The sequence below is a fragment of the Hemibagrus wyckioides genome, linkage group LG26, assembly GCF_019097595.1.
Source record: "Hemibagrus wyckioides isolate EC202008001 linkage group LG26, SWU_Hwy_1.0, whole genome shotgun sequence".
NCBI lineage: Eukaryota > Metazoa > Chordata > Actinopteri > Siluriformes > Bagridae > Hemibagrus > Hemibagrus wyckioides.
In genome coordinates, this window is record NC_080735.1 from 22,643,385 (window position 1) to 22,664,713 (window position 21,329).

Genomic DNA, 21,329 nt, shown 5'->3' on the forward strand with positions numbered 1-21,329 from the left:
ATGAAAGCATCCCTCACCCTTCCAAAAAAGTCCCATTCAAAAATGTAATTTTTGGGTTCATATGCAGGACTGTGGCTTCCATATTCATGTGATAGTCAGAGCCTGGAGAATTGGAAGGAATTCCCCCCTTAAGTGACTGTGGGGGATTGTGGGGGATTGTGTGTGTGTGTGTGTGTGTGTGTTTTTTTTTAATGTTTGCACAGTCAGTGTATTTGTTTTTACAATAGTAAAAACTGTCTGTCTATCTATCTATCTATCTATCTATCTATCTATCTATCTATCTATCTGTCTATCTGTCTGTCTGTCTATCTGTCTGTCTGTCTGTCTGTCTAAGGTGCCTGTGACTGTATGGAGAGGTGCATGGTGGGAGGCTCAATTTATATTCTGTTTTAGACATGACAATAAAGCAGATTCAACCTGAATAAGTAAATGTAAAATAATCTTAAATAAAAATGATCCATGTGAACAGACAGGAATAAATACATCTTATGCTTAGAAATATGCTATAATACCTGTATCATCATTAGATTAAACTGTTTCTGAGAATACCTTTTAAAGAGTTTAAAGGTACAGTGTGTTACATTTGGCTGTATTTCACATATGAAGAAATCATTTTAAATTAAACCTAATAATGGTCCATAAGAGTGAGCTGGAATTTTATGGTCATGTGACATCAGAATGGGGAAGTATCTGCACACTTTACCTGCAGTAATTATATCGCCATAAATACAATATTGATGTTAAACACATGCATGTGTAATGTAACGAACAGCAGCTGGCCACTGGAAAATTCAGTGTATAAAACAGCACAGCTTACATTGATCCCTGGATTTCCCATTTTGTTGAATGTTGTTTAATGCAGATACACTATGTGATTTTTCCTTCCTTCAGGAATGATGAACAATGTGCTGATAAACAAACTGAAACAACAATGAGACAAAACATGAGCTACCTAACACTCATCCTCTGTGCTCTTGTCATAGGTAGGGGATGTCAATATATTTTATTACACACAGACACATTAATAATAATAATAATAATAATATATAAAATAAAAATATAATAATAATAATTTTTATACAGGATGGTGCACAGCTCAGAACACTGCTCAGGTAAGAAAAGTTCATGGAAATGACAAACTCAACAAAATCATTAATGGGTCTAATGAATCAAAAAATTATTACACACAAAAATGAATAGAATTTATATATATATATTAATTAATTAATTATATATATAAATTAATAAAAAAAAATATATATATATATAAAATCAACTCTGCCAAAATAAAACTTGTCAAGGTAGGGAAAGTATGGATCTGTGTTTTGTTGGAATGTGGACAGTCCTGTGTTGTGGGATCACTTCATTTAAAATTTAAAAGTTGTCGGTCACCTTAATAAACACTGCAGTACATTTTACAGTTTAAAGCTTTGGAAAACAAACAAAAAAACAAAACAAACCAAGATGATGTTAAATTTTAATTTGCATATTAACTGAAAAATCAATATTTGGAGAGTATAATGAGAAAGAAAATAAATGAATGTAATAAATCTTGCTGGACCTCTGGATGGAGCCCTAGAGAGGTTTGCAAACATGGTATGAAAATTTGATCTGTGATGTAGTTAAAAATAAAATGAACGTTTGTGTGTAACTGTGCATTAAAAAAATTTAATCTTTCATTTAGACCCTCAGAAGTACTGGTTATGAGACAAACATACTTGACATCATAGGGAAGTTGATAATCGACAAGTTCACCGCAGCAGAGCTGGTGAATGCCACTTTCATCACTGAGTGGTTCCAGATCAGGCTCCGACCATTTTTGTCATCGGTGTCCAAAGATTTTCTGTCCAGTCTCGGTTCACAAACCTTCAGCTGTGAGACCTACCAGATTGTGTACGTATGGACAATGAAATTTCAGAACTCAATGTGTGTTGTTGAGGGCATGGAGATGAAGTCATACACGACAAAATCTGATCTATTTCTCCTCCAATGTAGGGTGCAAGCTCTCAGCAGTCAAGAATCTCTCATGAAGGAGGAGCAGAAGCAGATGGTCTTTACTTGGTTCATCTTTCCCTTCCTGTTAAGAAATGACCTTCCAGGTACACAGGCTCCTTTTCGTTGTTCTTATACAGAAACCTGACAGTTAAATTAAGACAATCGATTGTCTTAATGAAAGAAACCAAGAGCCACTTGAGAACTGACTATTCTGACTGATTTAACTAATGGTTTCTGATCATTTTAGACCCTCGCTGTCTTTCCTACACTTCCGGCAGCAACGACTGGCTTGAAAAGAACCTTGGCAGTTTCTCCGATTATGCTTCTTTGGAAGAGCTCAAACTTCTAAATGCAAATTTCTCTAGCGTGAGTAACATCTCAACTGCACCAAGGGCATTTTTCTAGTGGGTTTGCATTTGACTGTACAACAGTAGAAAGGGTTGGTCTCTGGATTTTGGTCTTGTGAACAGAATGAGTAATATATGTTTTGTCCTGCAGGTTGAAGTGTTAGACTTACTGTCCAGTGAAGAGAAGGCACAGTTCATCTTGCATTCAGGAGTGTTGGCAAATGACTCTGTGTTTAGAGAGGTGTTTAGCAGTGTGATCACATCTTTAGATCTGAATCAACTTGGCAGCTTCTTCGAAGCCTTCAGTCAGACTGCAATACAAGTAAGGATCTGTGTAGTCTACAAGCCATGGCATATTTCCTTTTGAAATGCAACACATTTATTCTATGCATACTAACTGATAATGTCCAAGTGTGTCCAGACTGTTAATCCATGTTGCTGTGTGTTTGCAGATGAACATGACTAGCAATCTTTCAGCAATATCAGACACCATTCTAAACATGACACTCTTGGATCTGGTGCCTCACTTCCAAACTTTCAGCCCAGAGGACTTTGCCCTGTGGTTCCAGACTTACCTTTCCTTGTTCCTTCCTGGGATTAGTCCAAACACCCTGTCCATCATCCCCATGAACATCAGCTGTGACTCCTACAGAGAGATGTGAGCTCCTCCTCAACATGAAAACACTGATCTATTGTTTACTTGCTTTGATTTTTAACTTGTTTACTTCTATGTTCTTGTATTTACAGAGTTAAAGGACTTGATAATGTGTACAGTGACCTTTCTGCCACCCAGTCAAACACGGTCTTCAATTATACACAAGACTATGTCAAGTACCAGTCCAGCCAAGGTGTGTGTGTGTGTGTGTGTCTGTGTGTGTTTTCCTGCTTGTGTATTTGCTGACTAAGGCTAGTACAATGTGCAGCCAGTGATCAGTAAGATGTCTTTAGCAGGTGAAGAATATGGACTAAGTCTGGAGTGTCTCACTTCATTGGTCTGATATCATCAATCTAAATGCACCAGACTTCTTTCAGTAGTGCTCTATTTTACCTCACAGGCCTGAGCTGCTATGGCACAGGGAGCTTCTATGTGTTCCTGAAACAGTTGTTCCTCAATTTTGGATTCCCTGACCTAAAAGATTTCCTGTCTCTGATCCCAGGAGACCGCCTGGCAGAGGTATGTCTGCTCTATAACACGGATCGCATCAGTGAATCGCTCACTAATAGCTTAAGTGGCAGGCAACGAGCCTCCCACATCTTCCTGGGTAACTAGTGTGTTGTATCTCCTCTGTGTCCTCTAGCTGTTGGGCTCCATCTCTCTGGAAGAACTCAGTGAGTTTCTGAACAGGCCGGACACAGTCATTAATGCTTCTGACCTCTGCACCCTCCTCAACAACTACAATAGAACCAACCAGTACCTGGAGATGGTACACCTGTCTTCATTTACCCTACCCTTTTAGTCCATGAGGATTATTTTCCTTTATCATATAAGGATTAACTCATAGATTAATCTGTGTTTCTGTTTACAGGAGACTGTCTTGTCCTCAGCTCTGGCCAGCTACACTTTGGAATGTGTGTTGTCTCGTGCTCTCACTGCCTCATCTCAGGCTGAGGTAGAACAGTGGTTTGATGTTACACTGCTTCACTACCTGCCCTACCTCAACTCTCATCTCATCAGCTCTGCCCAGCTCAGTGGTGCCTCCTGTCTCTCATACAGAAAATTGTGAGTCATTGTTCGTTGTACCATTACACGGGGCTCTCAGCACAAGCACAGCCTCCTGTTTGTTGTTTAAAAAACTAAGGATCTGTAGTAAAATCACCTTTATATATGTGTTTATGAGCAGAGTGTCTATCTTGGGGGACAATTACAATTTTTCTGCAACTGATTTTACCCCAGCTGATGTGTACAGCTCCATTACAGTGTATCTGAACAGCAGCGGTAAGAATAACTACACCTCTCTCTCTCTCTCTCTCTCTCTCTCTCTATCGAATAGTACTGCATATTAATTTCCTATATTTGTGTGTGAATAGTAAATGTGTCTTAACATATCTATCTGTATGTGTATCATGTGCATCATGCAGATGGCAGCCCCCGCTGCTATAACTCCTCAGATCCCCTTCTGAACTCCACTGCCTGGTTTGCTGACAACATTGGATTCTTCATCACTTTCATCACCCTCACTGATCTGCAATCATTCCTATCAGGAAACATGGTATCACACACACACACACAAATATACATATATGTAATGATCCATATAAATCCTTCAGAGATTAACAGGAATGATTATTTCGGATCATCTGAAAAATATCCGTTATTTACGTAACAAAACAAATCCTCTAGTGTCATCAATGTGTCTGTTTTATTGTGTCCTTTAGTCAAGTGTGTTCCTGGAGAACTCAGAAAATCTTCAGCTATTCAACAACTCAGGCATTTCCACCAGTGTCTTGGAGTACTACACAAACGAGTTATACATCCAGAATCCTGATTTCAGCCCACTTGGGTAACACTCCGCACTAAACACAACACTCGAAACAACTACTTATTCTATTTATTTATCCAGCCTCGTAAATTCAACCCCCTCAGCTAACAGAGTACATACAAGTATAAATATGTTTGGATGCACTTTTAAAAGGTTGTCTTTGTTCTTATAGATTGCCAGCTGAATTGCTGTGTCGATCTCCTGCCTCTGTGTTTGAACGTCTTGGAGATGAAGACATCACGTCCATCCTGAATCGCATCAACGACTTCTGCACAGAAATAAATCCAGAGGTGATCAATCAATAAGACCCTGTCTGTTCACTAATCAGTTATTCTGTAGCAGTGTGAGTTACCCACAGTCCTCTTTTCCTTTCAGGTCACAGCGGTGCTAGTAGCAAAGTTCCCCAATGTATCTGCATCCATCATCCAATCTTTGGGCAGCCAGTGTGTGGGCCTGACTGTGGGCCAGATAAGCTCCGCCCCCTCCGATGTGATAAACAGTTCTCTGTCTATACTCAGTAGCATCAATGGCTGGGACCAGGGCCAAGTCAACTCCATCATCCAAAGCATCATTAGTGCAGGCTTTACTGTGAGTGTACACTTCAAACTTGTCAGGAATGTGGGTCTACGCTATTGGAAGCTAGACCACTTCCGTTTAGAGCAATTTAACAACATACCCCTGTAAAGAAATAAACTGTATTAGTGTTCAAATATTTACCAACTACACTGTGTTCACAAAGGTGCTGTAATTTAGACTGTGTCTTGTTGCATTCAGATCCAAAACAGCATGTTCATACTTTCTAAATAATATAATAAACAATGATCTGATTGTTTTGCTTTACAGATCAGCAGTGCCTCCTCTCTGGAGTCCCTGGGAACACTCATAGGTGGCGTTCTCTCTGCAAACATCTCCATCATCCCATCTTCTCAGCTTGTGTCTTTATCTCAGAATCCAACATTCATCAATAACATTATCTCAGCGCCAGTTATTCTACAAAATACATTTGTCCAGAAGGTATTCTCTCTTAATCACATAGACTACACACACACACGCACAATACACTACAGCCAATCACTTAAATGGAGATATATATTATTGTCCACTTTGCAAGTTTAATTTTAACCCAGTCCTTTTGCTCAGAATGCAGTTTTGTTAGTCTGGAAAAGTTGAAGATTTCCTCCCACAATTTCTTCCAGGTAATCTCTGTAGACCATTCCAAAGTGTTAGAGAATGTTCCAGATGCACTGGTGATGTATATTCCACTTGTTCTACTGACGTCACTGAGCTCTGCTGATGTTTCACTCATCAATAACAAGAGCTGGAATCATGAACAGGTAACTGAACAGAGAAATGTAAATCATTTTCTTGTACTAAAAAAGAAACATGTAACTGTGTAACATGGCTTGACCGTGATAACAGCACTTACAGATGCTGAATTCCTGTGGAGTTTGGATATCCGAGTGTAAAACACATCAATAACATTTTGCATCCTTTGTATGATTTTTTTTACCAGGCTATGATGTTGTTTGGTGCAGTGGCCAGTGCCAGTGATGATCCAGAAGAGTGAGTTAGAAACACACACTTGTCTCAGTGAATGCATACACACACACACACACACACACACACACACACTTACAAATCCGGTGTAAATAAACATTGGGTGAACATTCCAGGTACATAAGATTTTGCCAGAGTACAATTAGACATTGTGTAAAGGTTCACCTGTGTGTATGTCTGTGTGTGACTATGGGTATGTGTCTCTCCACAGTCTGTCAACTTCAATACTGCAGGGATTCTCCTGCAGCTCAGTTCAGACTCTCCCACAGCAGAAAGCCAAAGATCTTGTGAAAGCCTGTAGACCACGTGAAGGCAGAGACAAGGTCCATCTGAAAGAGGCACAGGTACACACTCTGATATTCATTCACATTCCACACACAGTCTGAATCATTGGCAGCATGTAGACCCAAACATATACTGGTACATGAGAGACCACACAATCACAAAGGGTTCTGTGTTTTAGCTAACCTGCATGTACAACTACATGAAAGACGATCCATCTGTTAACTTTACTGACATCCCCTCTGAAATGCTTCTGTACTACAGGTGTGTAACACATTCACATACACACTATACTGTATCTTAAAAAGATAAGGCATACTTCCTTTGCATTTGAAAGATTATCTGAGGTTAATTTGGTTCATTTGCAAAATGTATTTTGTCTCTTTGTGTGTGTGTGTGTGTGTGGGTGTTTTAGCTATGAGAAGATACAGAAGGTGAACTGCCAGGCATATTTCAGTGCCCTGGGCAGAGCAGATTTCTCCGTTCTGTCTCTTGGCCTTGACAAAAAAGACATTCTGTTCAACCATGCAAAGAACTGCCTGGTAAAACATACACATCAACATGTTCATAGACCAGCACACTCATTATTAGCACTTAAATGTTATGGGAAAGCAGTAAACCAATCTTACAGTATGATTGTTTTATGATTTTTCACTTATGAAATCTACATTTACAGCATTTAGCAGATTCCCTTCAACAGAATGACTTAGATAAGTGCCTTGTGCTCTGTCAAAAACATAATCATGCTAATTCACTAGATCTAAAAAGTGTGGTAGAGAGTGGGCTGTCATGAATTCCTTTAGGTATGTATGCACTGGACTGTTTTGGCTTTGTGTGTGAAATCTGATGCTGTAGCTACTGGCATCTAGGGGAGGGAACCCGGCAATGGGAAAGAATCTGGAAAGGTTGAGAATGACGGTACGCAGAGGCAAACCTATGACTTTCAGTAGTCCAGTCTCCACATGATGAAGGACTGAACAAGCACTTGAGTGGCCTTGGTGAATAGAACTAGATTTTCCTGAAGATAGCAATCAGTTTATATAAGTAGTGAAGGACAATTGGTTGTCCAGAAATACACCAAGGTTGCATCCATTTTGCAATGGTGAGCTGTCCAAGGAGATAGCAAGATCTTGATTTGTGGATGCATCTTCACAATGTGTGGACATCTCAATGTGTGGCCCCAGCTTCTTGGTGGCATTTAGTTCCAGATGATGAGCTTTCATCTGTTACACTCTGTATTCAGAAAGATAAGGAAGGAATGGAGAGGATGCATCTACTGTCATCAGCATAGCTGTGGTATAAAAATACATGTAAGCAAAGTCCATTTCCGACTGTGACTTAGAAATGCAATAGAAAATTTCTGGAAAGTTCCCAGATCAGGATTTATTCTGTGGTTTGCTGACCTCTAAACACAGTGGAGAAAATATATGGGCAAAGCAGAGTCAGGTAAATTGTCTGGAGGCAAACAGAATACTTCAGGCAAGAAAGCAAATTCTTTGAGAGCATAATTCAAACATGGGTTACATGTTCATGTTCAAACAAAAAACAGTGGAAGATCTTGAAAGTAAACATTGGAATCCTCACAAGAACTACCCCAGGTTACGAATGTAACCCGGTTCCCTAAGAAGAGAACGAGACGCTGTGTCATGGCTGATGCTATGGGAATGCTTCTATGTAGAAGTTGTGTCTGAAACTGTGAAATCATGCTGATTTAGGTCATGTAACAAAGTGTAGCTGTTAGAATTGTTGGGTTCACTCGGAGAAGAATCCTGAGTTGCACTGCTGCCACTGCCTCTACTGATATCAGGGAAACTTTTGCCAAAGAACCACAAAGAGACAGCGATTGAATAGCAAAACTCTTTGAAATTTACTGAGATGAACAGGGAGTATTTATACAGAAGAAAAGTATAATCTTCATTATTATCTATAGGTTAACAACGACGTCAGCAGAACCAGACGTAGTTGACGTGTTCACTGGCAGACACGTCAACTAAGACACGGAAGAAGAAACTGTCACAGTGTCTGTGTACAGCACATGTTCTGGAAACAGAACAAAAAGATTTTCTACGACAAAACACAGGGTATCACGGTAATAATATGAGGTCATGAACAAATTTTGACACACTCTCAGCCAAGGGCCAGAGTCAGCCCAGGACAGAGATATAGAATATATCAGTAGCACATCAGCAAGACCACTGAAGCGTATCTTTGTCACATTACTCCAGCTTCTACTTGTCTGATGGAAGCACGAGTGGATGCCCGGGGTGTGGCTAGCGATGCAGCGTGGGACGCTACTATGGGAACCGGGTTAGCAGTGTAACCTGGTACAGTTCCTTTTGAGGAAACTCAATGCTGCATCATGGTTGATGCTATGGGAACGCCAACACCAATGCTGCCACACTCCAGGAGACGTATGTCCCAGACGTCATCAAAGAGCACAAATGATCCAGGAGGAGAACATCATTAGCCCTGTAAGACACAGTACGCTGGAGTGGAGTCCCGGTCCAGGTTATAGAACATTACAAGGGTGTACGGAGAGGACCAACCCGCAGCAGCACAAATCTCCTGGAGGGGAACACCCCTAGCCAGAGTGCTGGACAAGGTGTTACACCTAGTGGAGTGAGCTGTAATACCTAGAGACGAAGCCACACAGTGCATCTCATAGGTGCCTAGGTGATAGCTACCAATACCCAGCACAAGGTGCTGCTTGGAGACCAGATTGCTTTCGCTGAGGCCTCAATGCAGAGGGTGATAGGCCCTCAAAGAAGTGTGTCTGCAGGAACTCTTGTACTGTACTTACAGGGCAGTGAATTAGATCCTGACAATGCCGATTACGCCAGAGGCGAAAGTACAAAATAGTCTCCACAACCTCGGTTGGAGGAACAGGGTCTCCCCTCAGGGGCCCGACCACAGGTTCTAAATCTTGGGGAGGAGAATCACCCCCTACACCTGAGAGAGGAGGCTCCTCCTGACAGGAATCTCCCAAGGAGCACCGTACAGAATGGAAAAGAGAAAGCCATAGGGGACAGTGAGTCGACTCCTCAGAGGCGAGCATAGCCAATTTTGCCTGGCCAAAAGTTGCCATGTGTTTTCCATCACCTAGAAGTGGAGATGCCATTCCCCAGGCCTCAGCCCCTGCCTCACCAGAAAGCCTGCTTCCCAATCATGTGCTGTGGAGTGTAAATCGCTGTCAGCGAGAGAACTCTGGTCTCTACCTAGGGCCAGATCTGGTGCACCAACCTGAACAGAGGGCGCAAACAGAGGCTGCCCTATTGGTTGATGAAGGGCCCCACCAAAGGTAATCCCTGAGTTTCATGAAAAAGTGTTTTTAGCACTAGAAACATAGCCCCCATCTTCAGGTAATCTGTGTGCCATGAGAGACAGAAGCCCTCCTAAATGCCATGGGCAGGGTGGCCATCTAGGCCCACTCCCCAGCTCGAGAGGGGGGTGTCTGTTGAAAGAGTCTTGCGACAATGACATGCCCTAAGAGTGGAACCCAAGGTGAGAAACTGGGGTCTGCCTACATAAAAAGGTTCCGAAGCTTGTGACGCATACCCTTTGCAACCCTGAAAAGTGTGTCTACAAATGTGAAAACCCTCCTGAGCCAGAGTTGAAACAGTCTCATGTGTAGCAGACACACAGGAATAGCTACAGTCATGAGCTGAGCACCCTCTAAGCCTGAGATGCAGAGAGGCACTGGCCTAGTCTGATTTTAAAGAATGGCCTTTACAGCAGAAAAGATGGAATCCCCCCCGAGCGGGAGATGGACGTGCCCGCATCCTGGCAGAATCCCAAACTATCCCCCAGAAGGTGGTTCTCAGAGAGGGAGAAAGCAGACACTTCACTGGGTTGAGGCCTAGGGACCTCATGTGGGCAAGCACGGCATCTAAATGCCTGGCTGCCAGTTCCCTCGACTGAGCCATGATGAGCCAGTCATCTGGATAACTGAGTACATGGATGCCCTGGGGTGCAATGATGCCAGAGCAGCCTCCATGAACTTTTTTCTGAGGGTGAGCAATAAGACTAGGCTTAAAGGGAGATCCTGGCTGTGGTAAACTTCAGCCCGAAAGCAAACCAGGGGAGTCTCCTGTGCTCTGGCAAGATGTCTATGTGAAGATTGATTCAGGATTCAGGATTATCATCGCAATTCAGTCCTCGGACCTTATCTGCAACACAATGACCATGAGTGTTAACATCTCAGATTTGTATGTTTCAGCATACAATTCAGAGCACTCGGGTCTAAAATTGTGCATTGCCCCGTTCTTCTTTGGAACCAAGAAATGCTGGATATAAAGCCAGAGGCTCGCCCTAAAAGGGGAATGCACTCTACAGCCCCTTGGTATGAGTGCAAAACTGCCATTTTGTGAAGCACCACAACAGCTTAACTTGTGGGATTGTAGGCGTTCCCTATAAGGCCGATGTGATCCGACAGGGCCTCAGTGGTAATGCAGACTTTCTCCATGGAGCCATTGAAGGGCGAAATAGCCCACAAGCATTTATTCAACCCTAGGCATCGCTGCATACCCATGTTCATCAAGGCCCACAATGGCTGAATAGTCATCAGTGGCTGAGAAGGACAAACAGACAGAATAATGGATTATTCCACAACCTTGACACCTCAGTGTGGAGGGCTGGGAAAAATGGGAGACGCCTTCATGGAGGTGGAAGGCGGCATGACGTTAGTCAGATATTGTCAAGCTCATAGACAACATCATTTCATTATGGCAATCTAAGCTAAGCTTAACAACAGCATGAGTAATCACCTCCAAGAGCTTTTTGAACACCACAGAATGTGGTGGAATTTCGAATGCTCTTCTTCTTCACATGACCTACCTGAGCCGATAAATCTGCATGTTTTTACACAGAGCTTCAGAGACAACTTTCACATAGAAGCATTGGCAAAGCTCCAGCCATGATGGAGCTTCAAGTTCCCTCGAAAGTGAACCCAGTACTTACAATTAGACTGAGTACTTACACATGCTGTAATTTGATGTGATTCCCCTTCATGGTTTGTGACATTTTAGGGTATATCCGGTGCGAGTCTGACCAGTCATCAGGTGGAAGTTCTGGGAAATATGGCCTGCACACTAGACTCCTCCTACATCCAGAACTCTGACCCTCTCATTCTTGAGAAACTGAAGAACTGTGAAGATCTTTCTGATTCTCAAATCACTGCTGTACAGTTACTACTCCTCAGTGGGAATACTGCTTATGGGTGAGCTAGAGATTTATGCAGACTAGTGGATATCTTTTTATCTCATAGTGTTGTAGAAAAGGTTCATTTTGAACCATTACTTCAATCATATTTTACTGCTAATTTTAGAATTTGTATAAAAGTTTAGATTTTAATTTTAATGACTAGAGTTGTGTTGTATAAGATATGAATAAGCACTCGTTAATATTGTTTTTTTTTTAAAATCAGCAATCCCTCAATGTGGAATGAAGAGACCGTGGAGCAACTCAGCAACCTGGCGGTTTATTTCAAATCAGACATCTGCAACAAACTTAGCTTTGTATGTAAATCTGTCCTGTTTTAAATTATAGTTTTCCAGTGTTCAACTTTATGGACTAATTTAATGACATCATTGTGTGTGTGTGTGTGTGTGTGTGTGTGATTGTTGAAGAATGTAAAAAGGAAGTTCCTTTCGGTCCTGAGGGAGCAGAAGATCCCACTGAAGAAGCTAAGGACATTCTTTACAGAATGCAACTCAGAAAGCACTACAGGTAAAAGTACTTTACAGTGTAAAACACACTGAGATACAGGTATACATTTTAAGATTCTGCCCTTCAGTGATGATTTTGTTCTGTTTCTAACAGTGAGCAACATCACAGCAGTGACAATTTCAGACCCATCATTTCCTTTTGGCTTTAACTCCACGCAGTTTGATCTGTATCTGGACATCACTGTACTGCAGGACAACCTGGCAGCCATCACTGAAAAAGTGGTGGACACCAGCCTCCAGACTGTCATTCTGAACAAGTTAAACCAGGTCAGCAGCACTGAACACTGATTGTTTTGTAAAGGTACCCCTGCAAATCAGGCTTGTTGAGTTGTGAGTATAAAGTCTTTGTGTGTGGTGGATTTATCCACACAATATTTTGGACAGTGTGTGTTAGGTGGTATATTATAAATTGTTGTTTTGTGTGCATATATAGATTTACCCGTCAGGTCTTAATGACGGTGTACTGCAGCTACTGGGTTCCACTTCTCGTGTGGCCACTACTGATGACATTAGCAAGTGGAATATTACCATAATTGACACATTGTCCTCCTTGATGGACTCAAATGCTGGACACTGGGAAAAAGAAAAGGTAATGTGTGTGTGTGTGTGTGAGATATGTCAAGTACTTTTGGACCATGTCCTCAACTCCAATCGGAGAGACTAGAATAGAGATATCAAGAGACCCTGCAATCTTTCAGAGTGGGAACAAATAAATTTGACCCTTCAGAGAGGGGGAGATAGTACCAGTGATTCTAGAAAGAGGGAGAGGGAGCATCTGTCATCCTCTAGAGAGAGAGAGCATCAGTGATGCATTAAAGAGTGAGAGAGAGTGTCTGTGATCCTTTAGAGAGTGAGAGAGAGAGAGTTTATCTAAAACTCAGACTATTTCATTACTCTTTGAACATGTAATACATAGACACTTACTAGTTGAAGCATTTTACTAATGTGCTTGCTGCAAGTATAATCTTTGTGTATTTTGTAGAGTAAAGCGGTGATTATGAGGTATCTGAGCATGGGAAATCACTCTCTGGGAAGTGCTGAAATAAATGTAGTTGGTTCCAACATCTGCACTTTAGACATCAGTGTGCTGGAAAATATCACTGCTGAGAGCCTAACGTAAGTACACACTCACAGCTACATACAGACACAAACATGGAAAAAATTAAATAATAAGAGTTGAGAATAATTTGAGAACAGTCTTTACAGTTTACATTTTTTCTATATGCAGGTCAGTCTTGTCTCCAGATCTGTCCTCATGTTCCATCGAACAGAAATCTGCTCTGTACATCATCGCTAACTCTTCATTCAGCAATCAACGCAGCAGTTCTACAACTTTCTACCAACTCATCAGACCTTACCTGGGTAAAGCCACCATCCACTTACACAGAGAGACTAAACATACACACTAGGTGTAGTGCTTTAAAATAGAAGAATTGGATTGAATTGAAAGTGCATGAAATTTGAAATTTGCATTCACACACACACACACACACACACACACACCATGAATTTAGTTGTTAAACTGAGTCTGTGTGTCTAGGTGGAGCTCCTGTGAATGATATACAAGCTCTTTCTACCCAGAACATCAGCATGGATATCACCATGTTCAATAGTCTGAATCCTGCTGTTCTCAAGGTATAACAATAAAATGATCAGAATAAAAGTTTGAGTTCTAAGAAGAAAAGTAAAGAAAACTGTATTTTATAAATGAACTTGATAAAAAAACTGTTTTGCTTGTGCCAGATCCTAAATGTGAGCACAGTGAGGGCTCTAATGGGGGTAAACCTGGCTGATCTGAAGCTGTTTGAGAACTCCTCAGTGGTTCAGTCCTGGGTGGCACAACAGAACCAATCTGATCTGAACACGCTGAATCTTGGCATCATCAACCACAACCCTTGTTATGGTGTAGAAAGGTGAGCTCTTTTATGCAATGAAAAAGGAGTGAACTTTACAGAAAAAGGTTTTAGGAGATGTATAACATTATTCCTTTTTCTACACAGTCACACTCTTGATAGCGAGTTTGCATCTGGAAATATTTCTGCAGTATTGTGCAACTTTAGCATTCCTGACTATGCCTGTTCATCAGTAAGTCCTCAGAGAACAAAATTCCTCTTCAGAGTTTCCGTCTTTTTACACAGAAGCCGAGTTGACCACAGACACCTCTGTTTCTTGTCTTTCAAGGTTGCCGTATTGTCCTCTAATGATCTGGTCACACTGCTCACATGCAAACTGCCAAGCAGCCTGAGCGTCTCTAAAGACGCTTGGAAGCTTTTCTTCCAGAATTTTTCTGGACCTTTGGATGACGCCCTGGAGAGCTTTTCAAACGTGGTATGAAAATTCCATTTGTGCTATAGTTAAAAATTGACTTAAAAATAAACATCTGTGCGTAACTATGGATTGAAGATTGTAATCTTTCATTTAGACGGACAGCAGCATTCAGACTGACCCAAATATACTTGATGCCATCGGGGAGGTGATAATCGACAAGTTCACCGCAGCAGAGCTGGTGAATGCCACTTTCATCACTGTGTGGTTCCAGATCAGGCTCCGACCATTTTTGTCATCGGTGTCCAAAGATTTTCTGTCCAGTCTCGGTTCACAAACCTTCAGCTGTGAGACCTACCAGATTGTGTACGTATGGACAATGAAATTTCAGAACTCAATGTGTGTTGTTGAGGGTCATACACGACAAAATCTGATCTATTTCTCCTCCAATGTAGGGTGCAAGCTCTCAGCAGTCAAGAATCTCTCATGAAGGAGGAGCAGAAGCAGATGGTCTTTACTTGGTTCATCTTTCCCTTCCTGTTAAGAAATGACCTTCCAGGTACACAGGCTCCTTTTCGTTGTTCTTATACAGAAACCTGACAGTTAAATTAAGACAATCGATTGTCTTAATGAAAGAAACCAAGAGCCACTTGAGAATATTCTGACTGATTTAACTAATGGTTTCTGATCATTTTAGACCCTCGCTGTCTTTCCAACACTTCCGGCAGCAACGACTGGCTTGAAAAGAACCTTGGCAGTTTCTCCGATTATGCTTCTTTGGAAGTGCTCAAACTTCTAAATGCAAATTTCTCTAGCGTGAGTAACATCTCAACTGCACCAAGGGCATTTTTCTAGTGGGTTTGCATTTGACTGTACAACAGTAGAAAGGGTTGGTCTCTGGATTTTGGTCTTGTGAACAGAATGAGTAATATATGTTTTGTCCTGCAGGTTGAAGTGTTAGACTTACTGTCCAGTGAACAGAAGGCACAGTTCATCTTGCATTCAGGAGTGTTGGCAAATGACTCTGTGTTTAGAGAGGTGTTTAGCAGTGTGATCACACCTTTAGATCTGAATCAACTTGGCAGCTTCTTCGAAGCCTTCAGTCAGACTGCAATACAAGTAAGGATCTGTGTAGTCTACAAGCCATGGCATATTTCCTTTTGAAATGCAACACATTTATTCTATGCATACTAACTGATAATGTCCAAGTGTGTCCAGACTGTTAATCCATGTTGCTGTGTGTTTGCAGATGAACATGACTAGCATTCCTTCAGCAATATCAGACACCATTCTAAACATGACACTCTTGGATCTGGTGCCTCACTTCCAAACTTTCAGCCCAGAGGACTTTGCCTTGTGGTTCCAGACTTACCTTTCCTTGTTCCTTCCTGGGATTAGTCCAAACACCCTGTCCATCATCCCCATGAACATCAGCTGTGACTCCTACAGAGAGATGTGAGCTCCTCCTCAACATGAAAGCACTGATCTATTCTTTAATTGCTTTGATTTTTAACTTGTTTACTTCTATGTTCTTGTATTTACAGAGTTAAAGGACTTGATAATGTGTACAGTGACCTTTCTGCCACCCAGTCAAACACGGTCTTCAATTATACACAAGACTATGTCAAGTACCAGTCCAGCCAAGGTGTGTGTGTGTGTGTGTGTGTGTGTCTGTGTGTGTTTTCCTGCTTGTGTATTTGCTGACTAAGGCTAGTACAATGTGCAGCCAGTGATCAGTAAGATGTCTTTAGCAGGTGAAGAATATGGACTAAGTCTGGAGTGTCTCACTTCATTGGTCTGATATCATCAATCTAAATGCACCAGACTTTTTTCAATAGTGCTCTATTTTACCTCACAGGCCTGAGCTGCTATGGCACAGGGAGCTTCTATGTGTTCCTGAAACAGTTGTTCCTCAATTTTGGATTCCCTGACCTAAAAGATTTCCTGTCTCTGATCCCAGGAGACCGCCTGGCAGAGGTAAGTCTGCTCTATAACACAGATCGCATCAGTGAATCGCTCACTAATAGCTTAAGTGGCAGGCAACGAGCCTCCCACATCTTCCTGGGTAACTAGTGTGTTGTATCTCCTCTGCGTCCTCTAGCTGTTGGGCTCCATCTCTCCGGAAGAACTCAGTGAGTTTCTGAACAGGCCGGACACAGTCATTAATGCTTCTGACCTCTGCACCCTCCTCAACAACTACAATAGAACCAACCAGTACCTGGAGATGGTACACCTGTCTTCATTTACCCTACCCTTTTAGTCCATGAGGATTATTTTCCTTTATCATATAAGGATTAACTCATAGATTAATCTGTGTTTCTGTCTACAGGAGACTGTCTTGTCCTCAGCTCTGGCCAGCTACACTTTGGAATGTGTGTTGTCTCGTGCTCTCACTGCCTCATCTCAGGCTGAGGTAGAACAGTGGTTTGATGTTACACTGCTTCACTACCTGCCCTACCTCAACTCTCATCTCATCAGCTCTGCCCAGCTCAGTGGTGCCTCCTGTCTGTCATACAGAAAATTGTGAGTCATTGTTCGTTGTACCATTACACGGGGCTCTCAGCACAAGCACAGCCTCCTGTTTGTTGTTTAAAAAACTAAGGATCTGTAGTAAAATCACCTTTATATATGTGTTTATGAGCAGAGTGTCTATCTTGGGGGACAATTACAATTTTTCTGCAACTGATTTTACCCCAGCTGATGTGTACAGCTCCATTACAGTGTATCTGAACAGCAGCGGTAAGAATAACTACACCTCTCTCTCTCTCTCTCTCTCTCTCTCTCTCTCTCTGTCGAATAGTACTGCATATTAATTTCCTATATTTGTGTGTGAATAGTAAGTGTGTCTTAACATATCTATCTGTATGTGTATCATGTGCGTCATGCAGATGGCAGCCCCCGCTGCTATAACTCCTCAGATCCCCTTCTGAACTCCACTGCCTGGTTTGCTGACAACATTGGATTCTTCATCACTTTCATCACCCTCACTGATCTGCAATCATTCCTATCAGGAAACATGGTATCACACACACACACACAAATATACATATATGTAATGATCCATATAAATCCTTCAGAGATTAACAGGAATGATTATTTCGGATCAACTGAGAAATATAAATATAATTATAAATATAAATAATAAATATAAATAATAATTATAAATGTAAATATAATTATTTACGTAAAAAAACAAATCCTATAGTGTCATCAATGTGTCTGTTTTATTGTGTCCTTTAGTCAAGTGTGTTCCTGGAGAACTCAGAAAATCTTCAGCTATTCAACAACTCAGGCATTTCCACCAGTGTCTTGGAGTACTACACAAACGAGTTATACATCCAGAATCCTGATTTCAGCCCACTTGGGTAACACTCCGCACTAAACACAACACTCGAAACAACTACTTATTCTATTTATTTATCCAGCCTCGTAAATTCAACCCCCTCAGCTAACAGAGTACATACAAGTATAAATATGTTTGGATGCACTTTTAAAAGGTTGTCTTTGTTCTTATAGATTGCCAGCTGAATTGCTGTGTCGATCTCCTGCCTCTGTGTTTGAACGTCTTGGAGATGAAGACATCACGTCCATCCTGAATCGCATCAACGACTTCTGCACAGAAATAAATCCAGAGGTGATCAATCAATAAGACCCTGTCTGTTCACTAATCAGTTATTCTGTAGCAGTGTGAGTTACCCACAGTCCTCTTTTCCTTTCAGGTCACAGCGGTGCTAGTAGCAAAGTTCCCCAATGTATCTGCATCCATCATCCAATCTTTGGGCAGCCAGTGTGTGGGCCTGACTGTGGGCCAGATAAGCTCCGCCCCCTCCGATGTGATAAACAGTTCTCTGTCTATACTCAGTAGCATCAATGGCTGGGACCAGGGCCAAGTCAACTCCATCATCCAAAGCATCATTAGTGCAGGCTTTACTGTGAGTGTACACTTCAAACTTGTCAGGAATGTGGGTCTACGCTATTGGAAGCTAGACCACTTCCGTTTAGAGCAATTTAACAACATACCCCTGTAAAGAAATAAACTGTATTAGTGTTCAAATATTTACCAACTACACTGTGTTCACAAAGGTGCTGTAATTTAGACTGTGTCTTGTTGCATTCAGATCCAAAACAGCATGTTCATACTTTCTAAATAATATAATAAACAATGATCTGATTGTTTTGCTTTACAGATCAGCAGTGCCTCCTCTCTGGAGTCCCTGGGAACACTCATAGGTGGCGTTCTCTCTGCAAACATCTCCATCATCCCATCTTCTCAGCTTGTGTCTTTATCTCAGAATCCAACATTCATCAATAACATTATCTCAGCGCCAGTTATTCTACAAAATACATTTGTCCAGAAGGTATTCTCTCTTAATCACATAGACTACACACACACACGCACAATACACTACAGCCAATCACTTAAATGGAGATATATATTATTGTCCACTTTGCAAGTTTAATTTTAACCCAGTCCTTTTGCTCAGAATGCAGTTTTGTTAGTCTGGAAAAGTTGAAGATTTCCTCCCACAATTTCTTCCAGGTAATCTCTGTAGACCATTCCAAAGTGCTAGAGAATGTTCCAGATGCACTGGTGATGTATATTCCACTTGTTCTACTGACGTCACTGAGCTCTGTTGATGTTTCACTCATCAATAACAAGAGCTGGAGTCATGAACAGGTAACTGAACAGAGAAATGTAAATCATTTTCTTGTACTAAAAAAGAAACATGTAACTGTGTAACATGGCTTGACCGTGATAACAGCACTTACAGATGCTGAATTCCTGTGGAGTTTGGATATCCGAGTGTAAAACACATCAATAACATTTTGCATCCTTTGTATGATTTTTTTTACCAGGCTATGATGTTGTTTGGTGCAGTGGCCAGTGCCAGTGATGATCCAGAAGAGTGAGTTAGAAACACACACTTGTCTCAGTGAATGCATACACACACACACACACACACACACACACTTACAAATCCGGTGTAAATAAACATTGGGTGAACATTCCAGGTACATAAGATTTTGCCAGAGTACAATTAGACATTGTGTAAAGGTTCACCTGTGTGTATGTCTGTGTGTGACTATGGGTATGTGTCTCTCCACAGTCTGTCAACTTCAATACTGCAGGGATTCTCCTGCAGCTCAGTTCAGACTCTCCCACAGCAGAAAGCCAAAGATCTTGTGAAAGCCTGTAGACCACGTGAAGGCAGAGACAAGGTCCATCTGAAAGAGGCACAGGTACACACTCTGATATTCATTCACATTCCACACACAGTCTGAATCATTGGCAGCATGTAGACCCAAACATATACTGGTACATGAGAGACCACACAATCACAAAGGGTTCTGTGTTTTAGCTAACCTGCATGTACAACTACATGAAAGACGATCCATCTGTTAACTTTACTGACATCCCCTCTGAAATGCTTCTGTACTACAGGTGTGTAACACATTCACATACACACTATACTGTATCTTAAAAAGATAAGGCATACTTCCTTTGCATTTGAAAGATTATCTGAGGTTAATTTGGTTCATTTGCAAAATGTATTTTGTCTCTTTGTGTGTGTGTGTGTGTGGGTGTTTTAGCTATGAGAAGATACAGAAGGTGAACTGCCAGGCATATTTCAGTGCCCTGGGCAGAGCAGATTTCTCCGTTCTGTCTCTTGGCCTTGACAAAAAAGACATTCTGTTCAACCATGCAAAGAACTGCCTGGTAAAACATACACATCAACATGTTCATAGACCAGCACACTCATTATTAGCACTTAAATGTTATGGGAAAGCAGTAAACCAATCTTACAGTATGATTGTTTTATGATTTTTCACTTATGAAATCTACATTTACAGCATTTAGCAGATTCCCTTCAACAGAATGACTTAGATAAGTGCCTTGTGCTCTGTCAAAAACATAATCATGCTAATTCACTAGATCTAAAAAGTGTGGTAGAGAGTGGGCTGTCATGAATTCCTTTAGGTATGTATGCACTGGACTGTTTTGGCTTTGTGTGTGAAATCTGATGCTGTAGCTACTGGCGTCTAGTGGAGGGAACCCGGCAATGGGAAAGAATCTGGAAAGGTTGAGAATGACGGTACGCAGAGGCAAACCTATGACTTTCAGTAGTCCAGTCTCCACATGATGAAGGACTGAACAAGCACTTGAGTGGCCTTGGTGAATAGAACTAGATTTTCCTGAAGATAGCAATCAGTTTATATAAGTAGTGAAGGACAATTGGTTGTCCAGAAATACACCAAGGTTGCATCCATTTTGCAATGGTGAGCTGTCCAAGGAGATAGCAAGATCTTGATTTGTGGATGCATCTTCACAATGTGTGGACATCTCAATGTGTGGACCCAGCTTCTTGGTGGCATTTAGTTCCAGATGATGAGCTTTCATCTGTTACACTCTGTATTCAGAAAGATAAGGAAGGAATGGAGAGGATGCATCTACTGTCATCAGCATAGCTGTGGTATAAAAATACATGTAAGCAAAGTCCATTTCCGACTGTGACTTAGAAATGCAATAGAAAATTTCTGGAAAGTTCCCAGATCAGGATTTATTCTGTGGTTTGCTGACCTCTAAACACAGTGGAGAAAATATATGGGCAAAGCAGAGTCAGGTAAATTGTCTGGAGGCAAACAGAATACTTCAGGCAAGAAAGCAAATTCTTTGAGAG

General features: G+C 41.4%; 1 protein-coding gene across 1 annotated transcript in view; it reads left to right on the forward strand.

The window, feature by feature from the left end:
• The first annotated feature begins 2,466 nt into the window (after positions 1 to 2,466).
• LOC131346716 (uncharacterized) overlaps positions 2,467 to 21,329 on the forward strand; it is a 76,965-nt gene continuing 58,102 nt past the window's right edge. The window contains exons 1-48 of the mRNA XM_058380289.1: positions 2,467 to 2,664; positions 2,795 to 3,000; positions 3,090 to 3,190; positions 3,398 to 3,516; positions 3,641 to 3,766; positions 3,869 to 4,062; positions 4,184 to 4,278; positions 4,422 to 4,552; positions 4,719 to 4,843; positions 4,995 to 5,112; positions 5,198 to 5,410; positions 5,666 to 5,836; positions 6,019 to 6,156; positions 6,336 to 6,385; positions 6,591 to 6,723; positions 6,843 to 6,925; positions 7,077 to 7,203; positions 11,686 to 11,876; positions 12,084 to 12,174; positions 12,286 to 12,385; positions 12,479 to 12,651; positions 12,818 to 12,973; positions 13,367 to 13,500; positions 13,613 to 13,746; positions 13,925 to 14,019; positions 14,128 to 14,297; positions 14,385 to 14,469; positions 14,566 to 14,712; positions 14,807 to 15,015; positions 15,105 to 15,208; positions 15,347 to 15,465; positions 15,598 to 15,768; positions 15,899 to 16,104; positions 16,194 to 16,294; positions 16,508 to 16,626; positions 16,751 to 16,876; positions 16,979 to 17,172; positions 17,294 to 17,388; positions 17,538 to 17,668; positions 17,890 to 18,014; positions 18,166 to 18,283; positions 18,369 to 18,581; positions 18,837 to 19,007; positions 19,190 to 19,327; positions 19,507 to 19,556; positions 19,758 to 19,890; positions 20,010 to 20,092; positions 20,242 to 20,368. Coding sequence (XP_058236272.1) covers positions 2,467 to 2,664; positions 2,795 to 3,000; positions 3,090 to 3,190; positions 3,398 to 3,516; positions 3,641 to 3,766; positions 3,869 to 4,062; positions 4,184 to 4,278; positions 4,422 to 4,552; positions 4,719 to 4,843; positions 4,995 to 5,112; positions 5,198 to 5,410; positions 5,666 to 5,836; positions 6,019 to 6,156; positions 6,336 to 6,385; positions 6,591 to 6,723; positions 6,843 to 6,925; positions 7,077 to 7,203; positions 11,686 to 11,876; positions 12,084 to 12,174; positions 12,286 to 12,385; positions 12,479 to 12,651; positions 12,818 to 12,973; positions 13,367 to 13,500; positions 13,613 to 13,746; positions 13,925 to 14,019; positions 14,128 to 14,297; positions 14,385 to 14,469; positions 14,566 to 14,712; positions 14,807 to 15,015; positions 15,105 to 15,208; positions 15,347 to 15,465; positions 15,598 to 15,768; positions 15,899 to 16,104; positions 16,194 to 16,294; positions 16,508 to 16,626; positions 16,751 to 16,876; positions 16,979 to 17,172; positions 17,294 to 17,388; positions 17,538 to 17,668; positions 17,890 to 18,014; positions 18,166 to 18,283; positions 18,369 to 18,581; positions 18,837 to 19,007; positions 19,190 to 19,327; positions 19,507 to 19,556; positions 19,758 to 19,890; positions 20,010 to 20,092; positions 20,242 to 20,368 — 6,537 coding nt within the window. The remainder of the gene's footprint in view (positions 2,665 to 2,794; positions 3,001 to 3,089; positions 3,191 to 3,397; positions 3,517 to 3,640; positions 3,767 to 3,868; positions 4,063 to 4,183; positions 4,279 to 4,421; positions 4,553 to 4,718; positions 4,844 to 4,994; positions 5,113 to 5,197; positions 5,411 to 5,665; positions 5,837 to 6,018; positions 6,157 to 6,335; positions 6,386 to 6,590; positions 6,724 to 6,842; positions 6,926 to 7,076; positions 7,204 to 11,685; positions 11,877 to 12,083; positions 12,175 to 12,285; positions 12,386 to 12,478; positions 12,652 to 12,817; positions 12,974 to 13,366; positions 13,501 to 13,612; positions 13,747 to 13,924; positions 14,020 to 14,127; positions 14,298 to 14,384; positions 14,470 to 14,565; positions 14,713 to 14,806; positions 15,016 to 15,104; positions 15,209 to 15,346; positions 15,466 to 15,597; positions 15,769 to 15,898; positions 16,105 to 16,193; positions 16,295 to 16,507; positions 16,627 to 16,750; positions 16,877 to 16,978; positions 17,173 to 17,293; positions 17,389 to 17,537; positions 17,669 to 17,889; positions 18,015 to 18,165; positions 18,284 to 18,368; positions 18,582 to 18,836; positions 19,008 to 19,189; positions 19,328 to 19,506; positions 19,557 to 19,757; positions 19,891 to 20,009; positions 20,093 to 20,241; positions 20,369 to 21,329) is intronic.